At 38.3% G+C, this 16,135-nt stretch overlaps 3 protein-coding genes across 4 annotated transcripts; all 3 read left to right on the top strand.

The window, feature by feature from the left end:
• The first annotated feature begins 1,411 nt into the window (after positions 1-1,411).
• On the top strand, positions 1,412-3,241 carry LOC111483695 (nuclear transcription factor Y subunit B-3-like). Its single transcript, XM_023129957.1, has 2 exons — positions 1,412-1,692; positions 1,788-3,241. The coding sequence occupies exon 2, from the start codon at positions 2,297-2,299 to the stop codon at positions 2,906-2,908; it is 612 nt and encodes a 203-aa protein (XP_022985725.1). The 5' UTR covers positions 1,412-1,692; positions 1,788-2,296; the 3' UTR covers positions 2,909-3,241.
• Positions 3,242-5,243: 2,002 nt separating this feature from the next.
• Positions 5,244-11,126, top strand: LOC111483688 (protein ACTIVITY OF BC1 COMPLEX KINASE 7, chloroplastic-like). Of its 2 annotated transcripts, XM_023129946.1 has the most exons (18): positions 5,247-5,334; positions 5,735-6,320; positions 6,439-6,582; positions 6,722-6,847; positions 6,985-7,072; positions 7,552-7,645; positions 8,216-8,309; positions 8,476-8,530; positions 8,631-8,722; positions 8,843-9,013; positions 9,554-9,610; positions 9,690-9,773; positions 9,868-9,952; positions 10,078-10,139; positions 10,260-10,331; positions 10,395-10,499; positions 10,574-10,715; positions 10,788-11,126. In XM_023129946.1, exons 1-18 carry the CDS (start codon positions 5,303-5,305, stop codon positions 10,859-10,861), a joined length of 2,163 nt encoding a protein of 720 aa, XP_022985714.1. In that variant the 5' UTR covers positions 5,247-5,302; the 3' UTR covers positions 10,862-11,126. The 2 variants fall into 2 exon arrangements, 1 of the variants encoding a protein (XP_022985714.1); XR_002718407.1 differs by lacking the exons at positions 10,574-10,715; positions 10,788-11,126 and having other exon boundaries at positions 5,244-5,334; positions 10,222-10,331; positions 10,395-10,431.
• A 1,117-nt stretch (positions 11,127-12,243) lies between these two features.
• LOC111483698 (RPM1-interacting protein 4-like) lies at positions 12,244-15,551 on the top strand. Its single transcript, XM_023129963.1, has 3 exons — positions 12,244-12,379; positions 14,009-14,197; positions 15,181-15,551. Exons 1-3 carry the CDS (start codon positions 12,374-12,376, stop codon positions 15,217-15,219), a joined length of 234 nt encoding a protein of 77 aa, XP_022985731.1. The 5' UTR covers positions 12,244-12,373; the 3' UTR covers positions 15,220-15,551.
• The last annotated feature ends 584 nt before the right edge of the window (positions 15,552-16,135 follow it).

Genomic DNA, 16,135 nt, shown 5'->3' with positions numbered 1-16,135 from the left:
TTTTTTTTTTTTTTTTTTTTTTTTTTTTTTTTTTTTTTTTTTTTTTTTTTTTTTTTTTTTTTTTTTTTTTTTTTTTTTTTTTTTGTGTGTGTGTGTGTGTTCATCACTTTCTTATAAAATCTGGGTTCCTTCTGTTACAAACTTTGGATACTTTTTTTATTTTATTTTTCCTTTTTCTTTTTCCATCAATTAAAAAGCAATCCCTTTATTCTGTTTATAATTTCCTTTTATCTTCATTATAAAGTTGTTATGGATTGTGCTAAATTCTTTAGATGGGGTTTCCCTTTTCATTTTTACTATCTAAATTTTCTCGTTTTGTTATAGTAAGATGAAAATTGATATAACAACTTAGGTGCGAAACAAAATTAGAAGGTATTTGTTACCTCAATTATTGTATTTGTAAAAACTTAAGTCCATCGCTAGCAATATTATCCGTTTTTACCTATTAGGTATTGTTATTTGGTAACTAACTCTGGTTGGAATAAGACTAGAGTCTCTCGCATTTTAAAACAATGAGGATAACAGTAATATATAACATGCCAAAGTCAACGATACAGTAGAAGTGGTCAAATTTTGGATCATAGGTATTAGGCCCAAAAGTAGAGCTAGGGAAGAGGGTTGTCTTGGACAGACCAATGCCTTTATCTCCAGCTTCAAATTAAATCTACATTTTATAAATATTTAAAATCTATATTTTATGTCGGTTGAATTATACTAATTTAAAAATCGAAGTAGAGTAACAAAACACTTAAAACGTTAGATTTTGCCTCAGCTCATAGTTTCAAGTACGGCAAGATTTACCGGTCAAAACTATTCATCAACAAATATATAATAATAATAAAAAAAGAGTATGTCTTATAATAATTAAAGATTCTTTCGTTAAATATTAAAATTTATAATATAATTACTTGAAATTATAAAAGTAATTTATGAAAGACTAGAAATTTAAATGTGTCCAAATAAATTAATAATAATTCATTAGGTTGATTAACGAATATAATTTTTTTTAAAAATGGAAAAAAATAAGAAAAAAAGGAAAATAGTTAATTACAAATTTTCATTCAACAGCTTTAATTATTAGCACCACTCTATTGTGGGGTACTATACTGAATTTTTAATTACTCTTTAGTTAGTGGTTTAATATCAACCTTAATTGGAGTGACTTTTTAGTAAATAAACAATTGTTTAATATTATTCTAAGTCATTATTATTAAATTATTTAATATTTTCATTTTATTCTCTATACTTTTGGTTTATTTATGATTTTTTTATAATTCAAATATTATTTTATAAATTAAAATACACAATTAGCCTTTAGATAATAAACAAATAAAATTGAACAAAAAGCTAATACAGGAGGCTACATAAAACAAATACAAGACTATTAACAAATAGTCGCTTGCCACGTAGCAAACTTTACACTGTTAGATCAACGCCGGTCCTCCCCCAATCTAACGGCCCAAATATTTCCACGAAGCTTACTCTTATCGACAAATAAACGGCGAGAAATGAAACACGTGTCGCTCCCGATTACATTATTAGCCCAAACGACCCGTCGGACTCTTAACAACTCCCATTGTGCAGCACCCCTTCACCTGTTTTCTTGGAGTGTTTCTTCTCCGGCGGCGACTTTCTCGATTCTCTAATATTCGGAATTCCAATACCGGCTTTACGGCATCCGTACAGATTCCGGTAATCCTTGATCGGAAAACAGAACTCTGCAAATATCATTCATCATCTCTCTCTATTAATGCAATTTGATTTTCTTCTTGTATCTTCAATTGCAGGATAATCGGGTGTTCTTTTCCGTTCGCGTCCCGGGCGCTGGACTCATCTAGTCTCTGACTATTATTTGATTCTTTTTCAATTCATGACCGAGTTTTCCTTTTCTTCTTTTAATTTCTGAGAATTTCTGGTAGGCGCGGAAGAAGAACTTTGCTGATGATAATCTGTTGTTTGTGATACGATACTGGAATCGTGGTTAGGCGTTTTAGGTCAACACAGCAGAGTTGAGCGATTCGATTTCTCTTCTTCCGTCTTTGTTTCTTTATTCTGTAGGAGAAAGAATCGTATCAGTCAATTTTTATAGCGAAAAGTGGAAAGGATTCCGTCTGTATTCTTTCCGTAACCTAAATTGATAATTGAAGAAAGTTTTTGGGACTATTCTTGTGAGAATGGATCGGGAGGAGAAAAGGTTCGTATCGTAGCTATACATCGTTGAAATCAAGTCTACTTTGAGAGCCCTAGAAGGAGGAAGTGGTTGAGATTGTGAAATTAGTGTGAGAGGCGTTTGGAAATGGCGGAATCGGATAACGAATCGGGAGGGCACAACAGCAACGCGAACAGCGAGCTGTCTGCGAAGGAGCAGGACAGATTCTTGCCGATAGCGAACGTGAGTAGGATCATGAAGAAGGCGTTACCAGCAAACGCGAAGATCTCAAAAGATGCAAAAGAAACGGTACAAGAGTGCGTATCGGAGTTTATAAGCTTCATAACAGGAGAGGCATCGGACAAGTGCCAGAGAGAGAAGAGGAAGACAATCAACGGCGACGATTTGCTGTGGGCCATGACGACGCTAGGATTCGAAGAGTATGTGGAACCACTCAAGACTTATCTGCAGAAGTACAGGGAATTGGAAGGGGAAAAGAGCACTATGGTGAGACAGGGGGAGAAAGACGGTAGTGGTGGTGGTGGGCCCGGCGGCAGTGGTGCTAGTGGTGGTGGTGGCGGAGTCAACTCTAGTACTGGTGGTGGTGGTGTTGGCGGCGGTGGATTTAACGGAGTGGGTGGAATGTATGGTGGGATGATGATGATGGGGCATCATCAGGGAGGCGTTTATGGTAGTAGTGGTGGATATCACCACATGGGAATCGGCGGAGGGAAGGAAGGAAATAGTGGTTCCCGGTAGTGGAGGCGGCGGCGATGGTGGTGTCGTGGGACTGCTGCAAGGTCAAGCTAAGTGGCTGCTAGTTGGAACCTTTTAAAGGTTCTCTCAAACTTTAGAGCATCATTGATGGATGACATTTTTAGGAAGCTGATAATAATTTTTCCCCCTCTCATTTCAGGTCTTTCTCTGGTCATTGTGAAAGTTGTGGAAAAACTACTTTATGGGTCTCTGTCAATTTTCTCTATTTTTTTTTTTTTTTTTTCTCTTTGTAATTTGTGAATCTTTTGTGTAAGAGGGATGTGATAATACGCTGCTTTTGTACAAGAGTAACCTCCGGCCCAATTATGCAAAATACACAGCCCAATTTCGCCTCCTCCTCGGCCCATGTTGATTCTCCAAGCCCAATCCCAAAGCCCATCAACTTTTCGGTGCCCAAGTGTCCGATGTCACTGGGATTTCCTTCTCTTGTTTTAACTTGGGCCCATATCTTTTGGATCGGATCGAAGAAGCGATCCATTTTCCATATACTGTGTTGCCGGAGTTGCCGCCAACGCCGAAGATGTAGACGCGGCGGTGGTCGAGTGTCGTTTAGCTTCTTCAGCTCTGAACTCCCCGTAGTCGAAGGTAGTAAGTTAAATAATGGGTTGAGTTTGTTAGATGACCACGACTCTCCACAATGGTATGATATTGTCCACTTTAAGTATAAGTTCCTCTCTAACAAAACACGTCTCCCCTTAATCGAGGCCCGATCAGGAGGCTTGACTTATTTTTTTTTTGGAGTCCTTTGTTCGACATTTTAGGATTTACCAATCTATTAACATGACTAAGTTTATGACATGGTTTTGATACCATGTTAGACGAACACGACTCTCTACAATATTATGATATTGTCCATTTTGAGCATAAGTGCTCATAGATTTGCTTTGGGCTTCCCAAAAACTTCACATCAATTGAGATTGTATTATTTGTTTATAAACCTATATCATTCTAGACTTAGGAAATTTATTTAAGAATTTGGGTAAAATAGAACTACTAATTTTAAAATAGAATAGAAGCTTCCTATTTTATTTTTTTAATAATATTAATCCACTAAGTTATATATATATATACAGAAATTAGTCAGAAATTGGCATTGGGGTCTCTTTAGCATTGCAGTATTATACAAAAATTGTGTAATTCTGTCCCACTCCAAAAAGTCGATTAGCCAATATTCCAAAAGTCGATTAGCCACCACTCTAAAAGTCGATACACCACTCCACAAAGTCGATACACCACCAATCAAAATGAGAATACATAAGGATCCAGATCCAGTCAGCCGAAGGTTAAGACAAAAACAGAAGGTACCCCATTTAGGAACACACCCTAAATTAGAATACATCCTGTCTACGAAGGTATCCCACTTTGAACCCTAAAAACAAAATGAGAATACATCCTGTCTACCTAAGATTAAGACTAAGATCTAAGATACACCCCCTCTCTCAAAGGCTGATTGTGTGCAATTTCATGCTTGTTATTCCCCAATCTTTTTCATTATCTACGGCGTCTACGCTGGTTATATATATATATATATATATATATTTTATTCTTTATGAACCAAAGTAAAAGATTGTTTTTAAAAGAAATAAAGATTTAAAAAGCAAAAACTAAACATAATGGATATTTAAAATATTTGTTTGAAATTAAACTATATTAATGAGAGTTTAGATAAAAATAAAGTAATAACTCAACTTTTTCATGACTATACAAACATTCCAAAATTATGCATTGCATTTCATGGACACAGATTTAGCCCCACCCGGCACCCGTGCCGGCTCGCCTGAAATCACGGATTCATAGATGCCCACGACGGCTCCATTCCCAATTGAAAAAACGTTTTCTCCACGCTTTCTGTTTTCGTCAATAATGGCTCAATCCGCTCAACTACCATCTGCTGTGAAAAGAAATCAGAGTAGCAGTGAAGTTTCAATGGACTCCACCAGTGATCAACTCCAATACGCACCAAGAAACTTAGAGGTCAGTTCGAACCCTACAGATTTTCCTTTCTGTTTTTGTCGTTAACCCATTTCATTATTAGACGCTCCCACCTGTTTTTAGTAGCTTGGACGCCGAGAATTCGAAACAACAGTGACACCCAGGACGTTTCCATCACATCTTTCTTGTTTTTTTTTCTTCCGTCTGCTAGAAACGTCTTTCTTAATACTGCCCAAGTTTACTACATCTCCATATTTTTCTCTCAACCCCCAATTCGAGTTTAGATACATTGCTGTTCTAATCTGGGTCAGTTTCTGCTTGCGTCTGTTGATTTCTACTGAAATTTTTGGTATATTCACTCAATTTCGACTTGGGGTCTCTTTATTTTCTCGCAAAATTGCAGTGTGTGCTGAGTTCTGTTTATGGAATCATTGAAACAATTGAATGTTTGATCAAAAGAACATGTTCGAACAAAAGTAGTAAACAGAGATTCTTATTTTGGTGTTCCGTTCTTCTCTTGTGTTTTCTATTTGTTTTCGGATTTTAAACACGGGAGGTAGCGAATATATCACTTTCATTCTCTGTTTTTGTACCTAAACCAGATATTTTCCCATCGTTTGCATGATATTTAAACCTTCAGTTCTTTAATTGAATAGGGGATTTGTGATTATTCAGCTGACCGTAGCTGGATTTTCTGTTTCTTTGATTTCTGACCATTATTTTGCTAGAATGCTTTGAGCAGCCAAGAACTCTGTAATCCCAAAGAGCAAATTCGCTTGTTTTTATGCCTTTTGTCTTTATATTTACGCTCCAGCTTAATCCATTTGACAAGCTAGAGATGGCTATTGACCATAATTTTCGTTTTCCTATTTTCAGGCACTATACTTGGATGGCGGCAACACTGGCTTCCCACAGCTGTTATCGCCGCGAAGCAAGGTTAAACGAGGGGAAAGGGAAACAAGGCTATGATCTGTGTTTTTCAAGATCAATTTCACTTCATACATTCAATACGATTGAGAAATCAACTTGGAGTCCTCCAAGTTCTCAACATTTCAGTGTTCGAAATGAAATGCAACAGAATTCATCGCCCCCGAGGTTAAGAACTAATGGAAGAGCTGTTAAGATGGTACCTATAAATGAAGTAGTGAAAAAGAGAGCTGTATCTGCCAATAAAGTGGAGAACATAAATGGTAAAAAGCAAGTTATCAACGGGACAAATGTAGTTAAGCGCAGCCCGTCTCCGCCATTGGTTAAGAGAACAAATGTTACAGACTCAAAGAAGCTCCCACCAATTGAGGGTCTTAAGGTTTTGCCCTCAGACGAGGGTTTCAGTTGGGCTAATGAAAATTATAACTCTTTCCAAAGGAGTATCGATGTTTGGAGTTTCGTCATTTCCTTACGGGTTCGTGTTTTCTTAGAAAATGCAAAATGGACGTATGCTGGAGGCTTTGAAGATAAGCAGGTTAAATACTTTCCTGTAGTCATAGTTATGTTCTGCACTACCTCACTTTTTGTTAGTTTTTCGGTTTCTAGACTAGAACGTTGTATTTTTCTTTAATTCAATCACACTTCCCATCCAGAAAAAAAGAAGGAAAAAGACTGCCTCTTGGTTGCGGGAGCGTGTGCTGCAGCTCGGCCCCACTTTTATAAAGCTTGGACAGCTCTCCTCAACAAGATCAGATCTGTTTCCACGTGAGTATGTGGACGAGCTTGCTAAGTTACAGGTATCTCATTGGTATTTACTATTTTAATCGAGTTCCTGAATGCCTATAGCCTCACGCTCACGGGGATGTTCAGATATTAAAATTACAGGATGGTTGATGTCTCTGCTGAAGATTTTTGTTTCTGACAATGTATAATTAGGATAAAGTCCCTGCATTCTCTCCAAAGAAAGCAAGAGGGTTCATTGAGAGTGAACTGGACGCCCCCATTGATACATTGTTCAAAGAATTCGAGGACCGTCCTATCGCTGCTGCAAGTCTTTGCCAGGTGCTTGTTTCATTTCAATTTAAAAGGAACATGCAAAAAGTGAAAGTTACTTGCATTTAGATCAAGTCTAGTTCTTTCTTAACATATTATCTCTACTTGTACACATTCACCATTGATTCGGATAATATCATCTTTAGGTCCATCGTGCAATACTGCATAACGGAGAGAGGGTGATCGTAAAAGTTCAAAGGCCTGGTCTCAAGAAGCTCTTCGACATTGATCTACGTAAGAATTGATTTTTGCTGATCCCTGCTGGAAAAGAACAGAGATAATAAACTAATTTTAACCAATGTTTCACATACTCTGGGCTGCATCCCATTCTGGGTTGGGGTAGAGATACTCCTTCTGGGATCATCAGAACCCATTATGGGCCGGGGTAGAGATACTGAGGTTTGACGTTTAGACACAAAATAAGTAACTACCTTACTCCTTACGAACAAACACTTAGAGATAAGTGTAGACTCTGATGTGATGGTTTTCTCAGTTTGGTTCCTTGAGGATAGAACAAGCTAGTTAATACTTTTCAGCTGATTCGACAGACACGGCTGCTTATTTTGGACATTTTTGGTCATAGAATCTTATAAGTTTGTGATTGGCCATATGACCTGGAAAGTTAGTGTTGATTAGGTTCTGGTTTGTTAAGTTTGAGACGTTTCATCGACGTTATATATTGAGTTCTACTGTTGTTTATACTCCATCAACAGGGAATTTGAAGCTAATTGCAGAGTATTTTCAAAGAAGTGAAACCTTTGGTGGTGCTTCAAGAGACTGGATTGGTATCTATGAAGAATGTGCTACGTAAGTAGTTGATATCATTAACAGCTATCTTTCATTGTTATAAAATGAGATGTTTTTATTGGAGGCCGCACATCTGTATGAATGCATTTGGTTCTGTAACATATTCTTAAATATAAGGACAATATTTTTTTGGAATGGCTAAGATACGACAATTTATGGCCCCGTGCTTAGTGGTTCGTGACGACGAATGTAAATAATAAATGGTTTAGAGAGAGTTGGTTCAAATCACAGTGGTCATGGTAACTAAATGTAGTTGGGTCAAGCAGTTGTCCTATGAGAATTGTTAAGGTACGGTTGTCTTGTGAGAATGGTCAAGGTGCATGCAATTACTTATAAGATCGAAGATATGACCATCACGAAAATTATCCTCCAAACAATAGCTTATTCCATTTTAGCTGGACTTTATGACTATTCATGTTTCGTTATTCACACATGCTTAGGAGATGACCCCATGTCAATGTTCATCATGAATTGTTTGTGTATAAACGACGTGTCGATTTTCTTCATTAAACGAGGTTGATTATGATGTTTCCATTAGTTTTTGACTCGTGATCTGTTTCCTGGTTGCAGGATTTTGTATCAAGAAATTGACTACATAAATGAAGGCAAAAATGCTGATAGATTTCGCAGGGATTTTCGTAATATAAAGTGGGTTCGAGTACCTGTACGTCCCTTCATTCAGAACACGAAGTATTTTTTTCGATTCTTATCTAAGAGAACAAAAATTTGCTCAATAATCTATAAGTCAGCCTACAAATCTTGTCTAAATAAGCTTCCTTTTCCTATATTTCTTTGTTATTATTGTTTTTTAAAAGCACTCTTTTGTTTAGCTCGTCTTTTGGGACTACACAGCTTTGAAGGTTTTGACTTTAGAGTATGTACCAGGTTCGACCCCGAGCAACGCGTTCTTTCAATAATACATTACAATCTACATCATGGCATGCTGCAGTGTTACTTAAAAATGACATCGCTATCTTATGTACAGGGGTTAAGATAAACCAGCTGAAGGTTCTAGATTCACGTGGCTTTAATCGCTCTCGAATTTCATCACATGCCATTGAAGCTTACTTAATTCAGGTCAGGGCTGTGAGTCGGATTTAATGATTTTTTGTTCTTTGCACGTCTTCCACGTTAAGAGTTGTTTAATTAGAGGATCGTCCTGTATTAATTAAGTGATGTACTTCTCTAATCTTTCAGATATTGAAGACTGGTTTCTTTCATGCTGATCCTCATCCGGGAAATCTTGCTATTGATGTGGATGAAGCAATCATATATTATGATTTTGGTATGATGGGGGAAATCAAATCCTTCACTAGAGAGCGGCTGCTTGACCTGTTCTATGCGGTTTATGAGAAAGATGCAAAAAAGGTTTACATTTCTTTAATATCAAATGATTTTGGCAAACTGCCCGGTGTCCGACTTTGATACCATTTGTAATAGCCCAAGCTCACCGCTAGCTGATATTGTCCCTCTTTGGGCTTTCCCTTCCGGGCTTCCCCTCAAAGTTTTTAAAACGCGCTGCTAGGAAGAGGTTTCCACACCCTTATAAGGAATGCTTCGTTTCTTTCTCCAATCGATGTGGGATCTCACAATCCACCTCTCTTCGGGGTCCAGCGTCCTCGTTGACACACCGCTCGATATCTGGCTCTGATACCATTTATAACAACCAAACCCACCGCTAGCAGATATTGTCCTCTTTAGGTCTTTTTAAAACGCGTCTAAAGAGGTTTCCATCCCTTATAAAAAATGTTTCATTCTTCTCTCCAACAGACCTGGGATCTCACAATTATAGTAAAAGGGATGCAAACCATACTTATATCATGTGATTTGATTAATCGGAATGCTGCAAATTGGTTGATGCATCTGTTGTATGGTATTACTTTTGCTGACAATGGCACAACAATGCAGGTTATGCAAAGGCTCATTGATCTCGAAGCACTTCAGCCGACAGGAGACATGTCATCGGTATTCACCGTATAGATTGAATATAGATCTACGAACTATTTTTTTTTATGGTCCATCATTTTGTAAATTCTGCATTTAGGTGAGGAGATCCATTCAATTCTTCTTGGACAACCTATTGAGCCAGTCACCAGACCAACAGCAGACTCTAGCAGCAATCGGCGAGGTAAGTGAACATTCGGTTTAGCAAATGCCAAATGCTTGGTTTCATCACATATCGTATCGTCTCTTTTATAAACTCAAGCGTGGGCGTGTGGCAGGATTTATTTGCAATAGCTCAAGATCAACCTTTTCGATTCCCTTCCACCTTTACCTTTGTCTTGAGGGCATTTTCTACCCTTGAAGGTTCATCTCACTCTCTAATGCTTTAATACTGAAGTTGAAACCATTGTTTCATATTTTCAAAAGAATGACCAAATTCGACTAGACAAAGCGTCTGCTCTCAACTGAGGAATCAAATGTTGTTTCAGGTATAGGCTACATGCTCGACCCAGATTTTTCGTTCGTGAAGATCGCTGCACCATATGCACAGGTTCGTTGTGTCGTCTTTGAATAATTTTAGTTTATAGTGTTATCAAATGATCCATTCACTGTTCTTTTGGTTATCCATGAAGGTTTTTCTAGTTATTTCTGTGAAAACTGAGATGTGCAGGAGCTTTTAGAGTTAAAAAAGGAGCGAAGCGGAACACAACTTGTGCAGGAGATAAGAAAACAAGCCAATGATGTACATAACTTTCTTTGAATTTTGTCTTTATAGAGTGCAACTTCTTACAAAATACTGTTTCAGGCAAGAACATCCACCATTTCCATGCCATACAGAGTCCAAAAAATAGAGGAATTCGTACAACAGCTCGAGTCGGGGGACTTAAAGCTTCGAGTCCGAGTGCTAGAGGTACATATTTAATACGAGATCCTTGACTTAACTATGATTTCACTTCTGAAAACTCTACAATATTCCATTCTTAGTCTGAAAGAGCAGCAAGGAAAGCAACAATACTTCAGATGACAACGATGTACACCGTGATGGGCGGTACCCTTTTGAACCTCGGTATCACCCTGATCTCTCAAGGCAACCAAGCTGTTGCGGGTGGATCGTTCATCGGAGCAGGTGAGTTCTTTTTCAATGGCGTAAGTTCAGTTTTGAAGTTCAAATTTCACCTCGACTGCTCATGAAATGCAGGAGTTTTTATGGTGCTCATTGTTCGAGGTATGCGAAGAGTTAAATGGCTTGACAAATTAGAGAAAATGATCTGAGTTTTGACCCTCGAAACGTCGTCAACTTTTTCGTATATATTCAATAACCATTCATTAGAAACTCTGCTACACAATCCAAGAAGCACGCAAGTATAGAAGTCTTTTTTCTCTATTTATTTGTTAGAGCAAAAGCTTATTTGAATGACAGAAAAACAAGGCAGTTTAGAGAAGAAGCTGCTGGTGTATACCTGGTTTAGTCCTTAGAACAATGACCTTCATTATAAATGAATTGTATTCTTTACAGTATATTTGATCCGATCCAGGACAGTTACGTGTTGTGGGCTTAGGCTGTTACGATTACGTGTTACAATCGTAATCGGTATTAAATATTGAATCATATTAATAATAGGCACCATTGGAGGCCCGCACGAGTTGTGGGATGTTCTCCATGTTCAGGAGGGGGCCTGTTTTAGGTGCATAAATGTGTATGGCAACATTTGTGCATTATGTTGGCTGGTTGGTTTGTAGACAGTTTGATTGGCTTGCTGGGTTGGCCTGTCGGGCCGAGACGTTTTCTTTCGAAATGTGCCGTGTATGGGTCAAGGCTTGTCGGAACCTCTAAAGTAAATATATATTGTTTTACTCTAACGCGTAGGAGCGTAGGAATATATAGTCATTCAATTATAATTTAAATCATAGACAAATATAACTTCGTTTTTTTGTATTAAATCTTTCAAAATGCTTCGATTAGCTTCAAATGCCCGATGTATACAATATGAACAAATAAGAAGATAAGGTCAATAATTTACTTCATAATCGTGCAATCATTATACTAAAAATCTAAGTCCACCATTAGTAAATATTGTCCGTTTTAGCCCGTTACATAATTTGACCATTTGTAACCGCCTAAACTCATCGTTAGTAAATATTGTCTGTTTTGACTCATTATTTAACGTGACTATAATATTATTTGTAACAGTCCAAGCTCTCCGTTAATAAATATTGTCCGTTTTGGTGTGTTCCATAACTTGACTATGGTATCATTTGTAATAGTTCAAACCCACTATTTCGTTACGAAAATTGATTATGATATTATTTGTAACAGCTCTTGTTTACTTTAGTTCGTTAGTATAACCATAAAAGACGTCTACTATTTCGAGATTTCGAGATTTCGAGATTTCGAGACTCATATTCAATCCACCTATTCATACATAAGTTGAATGAATATTTAGAATCAAACTTAGATTTGAAAACTTTGAAACGTGATGAAAGAAAGTGAGAATAAAAAGGACATATTCGAAGGGAGAAAGAGGTTGAATTTAAAAGTTGTTGTCTTTCATTCGTCGTCTGGGCGTTGGCGATTGGGATTTGAACAGCTGGAAGTAGCAGACACCGTTAAACGTCCTTCGAAGCTGCGTAGACGAAGGGCCCCGCTTTCCACTTCTATAATATCCCATTACCCAACTCCTTCTCTTGTCCTACTCCCACGCCCCGTCTTCTCTCTCAATCAACCATACACTCCTTTACCTTCAAAATCCATCATCGCCACCATCTTCTCGTCAAACCCCACTCATGGCGGTAAGAAATCCACTCACACCCAAATTTCTTTCATCGCTAATCTCTCTTAACGTGCCCCAGATTTTGATTTCAGGGCTTGTTCGTTCTTGGGTTCGAGCTTTTTTATTTGATTGTTAAAGGGGTTTTTAAATATTGGAGGGTTTTATGAAATGAATCTGGTTCTTCTGGTTCTGTATTTACTACCTTTGTTGATTGCTTTTGCCTTTGTGCCCACACCCACTTTCTTTGTTGTTGAAGTGTTTACAAGGGTTTAGCCCTTTCTGCATGGTTTTTTTAGTTTGCTAATTTTAGATGGGCTTTTCACTTGATCAGTTTTCTTAAACGTTTATGCTGAAGAAAAATTTGGAGGGTTCTTGTTTCTTTGGCATTCTATGACAAATATGTGTAAATTACAGACAAACACGAAATCCCAACATATATCGTTTGATTTGGTGTTAAGGTTGAGCTCTGGATGTTTTTTTTTTTTGTTTCCTATGATCTGCCAAATGCCCTACAGCTAGTTGATAGTCTCAGTTAAGAATCATCGAGGATTAGATGAAATCTCATGTACAGTTCTATCGAGTGTGTTGTATTTAGGTCTGTAAGCTTTGTATGAATGTTGAATCTAACTTCCTTGGATGATCTGAAGTGTTGCTTAATGAAGGCTTTCATTTTCTCCTCTGTCTTTACCATGCTCTACAGAAGTTTTTCTTGATGTTTCTGATATTCGATTGGGCAATTCTCGATTGTTTCGAGATTGTCTCGCCATTGCGTTGGCTCTTCATATCATGAGGTTGGGTAGCTGCAAGGTGTTGGTTAATATAGGGAATCCGCTTTTATTATAAATCTTGATGGACAGCTGATGAGTTTTCTGTATGTCTGTTTTTGTTTTGGATAAGAGAGGATTTATTGAATTGTAACCATGTTCTTCCATCAGTAAAGTTATAGATGTAATAGCCCAATCCCATTGTTAGCAGATATTGTTCTCGTTGAGCTTTTCCTTTCAAACTTCCCCTCAAGGTTTTTAAAACGCGTATGCTAGGGAGAGGTTTCCCCACTCTTGTAAAAAATGCTTCGTTCTCCTCTCCAACCAATGTGGGATCTCACATTCCACCCCCCTTCAGGGCTAGCGTCCTTGTTGGCACTTGTTCCTTTCTTCGGTCGATGTGGGACCCCCCAATCCACCCCCTGGGGCTCAATGTCCTTACCGATATACTGCCTCGTGTCCTCCCCCTTTCGGGGATCAACCTCCTCGCTGGCACATCGCCCGGTGCCTGGCTCTAATACTATTTGTAATAGCCCAGACCCACCGTTAGCAAATATTGTCTTCTTTGGACTTTTCCTTTCGGGTTTTCCCTCTAGGTTTTTAAAACGCATCTGCTCGGGAGAGATTTCCGCACCTTTATAAAGAATGTTTCATTCTCTTCTCCCAACTGATGTGAGATCTCAGAATAGACGTTAGACCCAAGAAGAGGGGAGAAGAATCTCAACCTTCATACCTTCGTTACTTATTTGACTGATATTACTTAGATTCTTACTTCCCTTGTGCCTCAATATTGAAGCACCTTACTCAATTAGCTGCAACTAAGTATACATTTATACTATATTGCCATGAAATGACTGCCATCCTTGAGTTTGTTGATTCTTCAGGAAAAAGGCAGTAGCAGTCCATTGCCAAAGTTCGGGGAATGGGATGTGAACGACCCTGCATCTGCTGAGGGATTCACAGTAATCTTTAATAAAGCCAGGAATGAGAAAAAGGCTGGTGGCATGCCTGACTCTCCAGCAAAGGATGACCCCACATACAAGAATGGTTCTGTTCTTGGAAAGCCCCAACCTGTAAGTTCCTTGCAGCCAAATGTTACTGAATCTCTTCGTTTAGTTTTGTGAGTGCTGGGGATCAGAAACTATGCTTGTTAGACCTATTGGCAAATGTGTATTTCTAGATTTATTTCTCCTCCTCTGCTAACTCCACACTCTTAGCATATTCTAGTAGTCATTGGAGCCACATTGTGAGATAAATTTAATGTGGGATCCCACGTTGGTTGGAGAGGGGAAGGAAACATTCCATTTAAGGGTGTGGAAACCTCTCCCTCTCCCTAGCAGATACGTTTTAAAATCGTGAGACTGATGACGATATGTAACGGGCCAAACCGGACAATATCTGTTAGCAGTAGGCTTGGGCTGTTACAAATGGTATCATAGCCGATATCGGGCAGTGTGCTAGCGAGGACGCTGGCCCCCAAGGGAGGTGGATTGTGAGATCTCACACTGGTTGGAGAGGGGAAGGAAACATTCCTTATAATAGTGTGGAAACCTCTCCCTAGCATACGTGTTTTAAAACCGTGAGGCTGATGGCGATACATAACGAGCCAAAGCAGATAGTATCTACTAGCGGTGGGCTGGGGTTGTTACAAATGGTATCAGAGTCAGACAGTGGACGGTGTGCTAGCGAGGACGCTGGGCTTCTAAAGGGATGGATTGTGAGATCCCACATTGGTTGGAAAGAGGAACGAAGCATTCCTTATAAGAGTGTGGAAACCTCTGCCTAGTAGACGAGTTTTAAAACATTGAGAGGAAGCCCAATAGGGAAAGTCTAAAGAGGATAATATCTATTAGGGGTGGGCTTGGACAGCTACATTTAAATGACCAAATTCTCTCGTTTTGGCACCTAAACCTTTTGCATTCATGGTTTATTTAGTGTAAATTATTACTGATAGAGTCATTGATGTAAATGCACCATGTTGTTCAAACACCTTTCTATCCATATATTACAAATAGAACACTGCTATTCTCTCATGATTTCAAGTTGGGATTTGCAGAAAAAATGGTTTTGCTGCTTGCAAGCTGCAGAATCGTGAGGCTTTTAGGATCGATGAACGGAGTTCAGCAGAATCAACACACAGACTTTATCTCTTGAAGATTGAAGCTGCATTAAGAATGTGTTTATGGATAATTCTGAACTCCTTGGGGTTTGGGGATGAAGTTGATTAATCATCATTGTGTTGTTAGGTTTCTTCCTTCTGCATAAATGGCAACTATTAGAGATTGTTGCTTATCATCTTCCCTCCTCCCTGCTGCCCTCTTGTTGTGAAATGATGCTCTGATCCTCTTTGTTCACACTTTTTCTTGCCTTAATGATTTCAAATGTCTCTCTTTCTCTGTGATCTTAAATTTTATGCAATGGGTTGTTATTATCCTCCCTCCATCCTGCCTCACCAGCGTTCGAGATAGGTTCCAGCAGTTCTTGTTCCTTTATTACTTCAAATTTTCATCTTGGTTATCTTAGTTTTGGTTTTTCTCAACAATTTTTCTCTTAAAATCTTCAAAAACTGTGTGTTCGTAGCATTTTAATTTATTTTATTGGTTCATTTAGAGTGAAAAATGAAAATTTAACTAATAAAATATGAGATACTTTAGAGATGTGAGCGAAACATTCCTTATTCGGGTATGTCCTTATTCGGGTATGGAAATCTCTCTCTAGTAGACGCATTCTAAAATCGTGAGATTGATGGCGATACGTAATAGGCTAAAACGGACAATATTTACTTACGGTGGGCTTGAGTTGTTAAAAATGGTATCAAAGCTAAACACGGGGTAGTGTGCCAGAGGACGCTTGACCCCCAATGGGGGTGGGATTGTGAAATCCAAACATTCCTTAGGAAAACGTCTCCCCTCTCCTAATGAGACTGTTTTAAAATGGATAATATTTGTTAATAGTGGGCTTGAGCTTGGACTTTACCTGTTATATAAAAACTCTTAATTAACAAATTTAGC

Source organism: Cucurbita maxima, unplaced genomic scaffold, assembly GCF_002738345.1.
Source record: "Cucurbita maxima cultivar Rimu unplaced genomic scaffold, Cmax_1.0 Cma_Scf00009, whole genome shotgun sequence".
Classification (NCBI taxonomy): Eukaryota; Viridiplantae; Streptophyta; class Magnoliopsida; order Cucurbitales; family Cucurbitaceae; genus Cucurbita; species Cucurbita maxima.
This window is presented reverse-complemented; position numbering and strand designations above follow the sequence as displayed.

What these genes read in the sequence shown, in the direction of transcription:
- LOC111483695 (XM_023129957.1), top strand. Translation starts at nt 2,297, where the DNA reads ATGGCGGAATCGGATAACGAATCGGGAGGGCACAACAGCAACGCGAAC.
- LOC111483688 (XM_023129946.1), top strand. Translation starts at nt 5,303, where the DNA reads ATGTTTGATCAAAAGAACATGTTCGAACAAAA. An exon ending in AAGAACATGTTCGAACAAAA is followed by an intron (nt 5,335 to 5,734) that starts GTAGTAAACAGA and finishes TCCTATTTTCAG; the next exon opens with GCACTATACTTGGATGGCGG. An exon ending in GACTTTAGAGTATGTACCAG is followed by an intron (nt 8,531 to 8,630) that starts GTTCGACCCCGA and finishes TCTTATGTACAG; the next exon opens with GGGTTAAGATAAACCAGCTG.
- LOC111483698 (XM_023129963.1), top strand. An exon ending in TTCTTGGAAAGCCCCAACCT is followed by an intron (nt 14,198 to 15,180) that starts GTAAGTTCCTTG and finishes TGGGATTTGCAG; the next exon opens with AAAAAATGGTTTTGCTGCTT.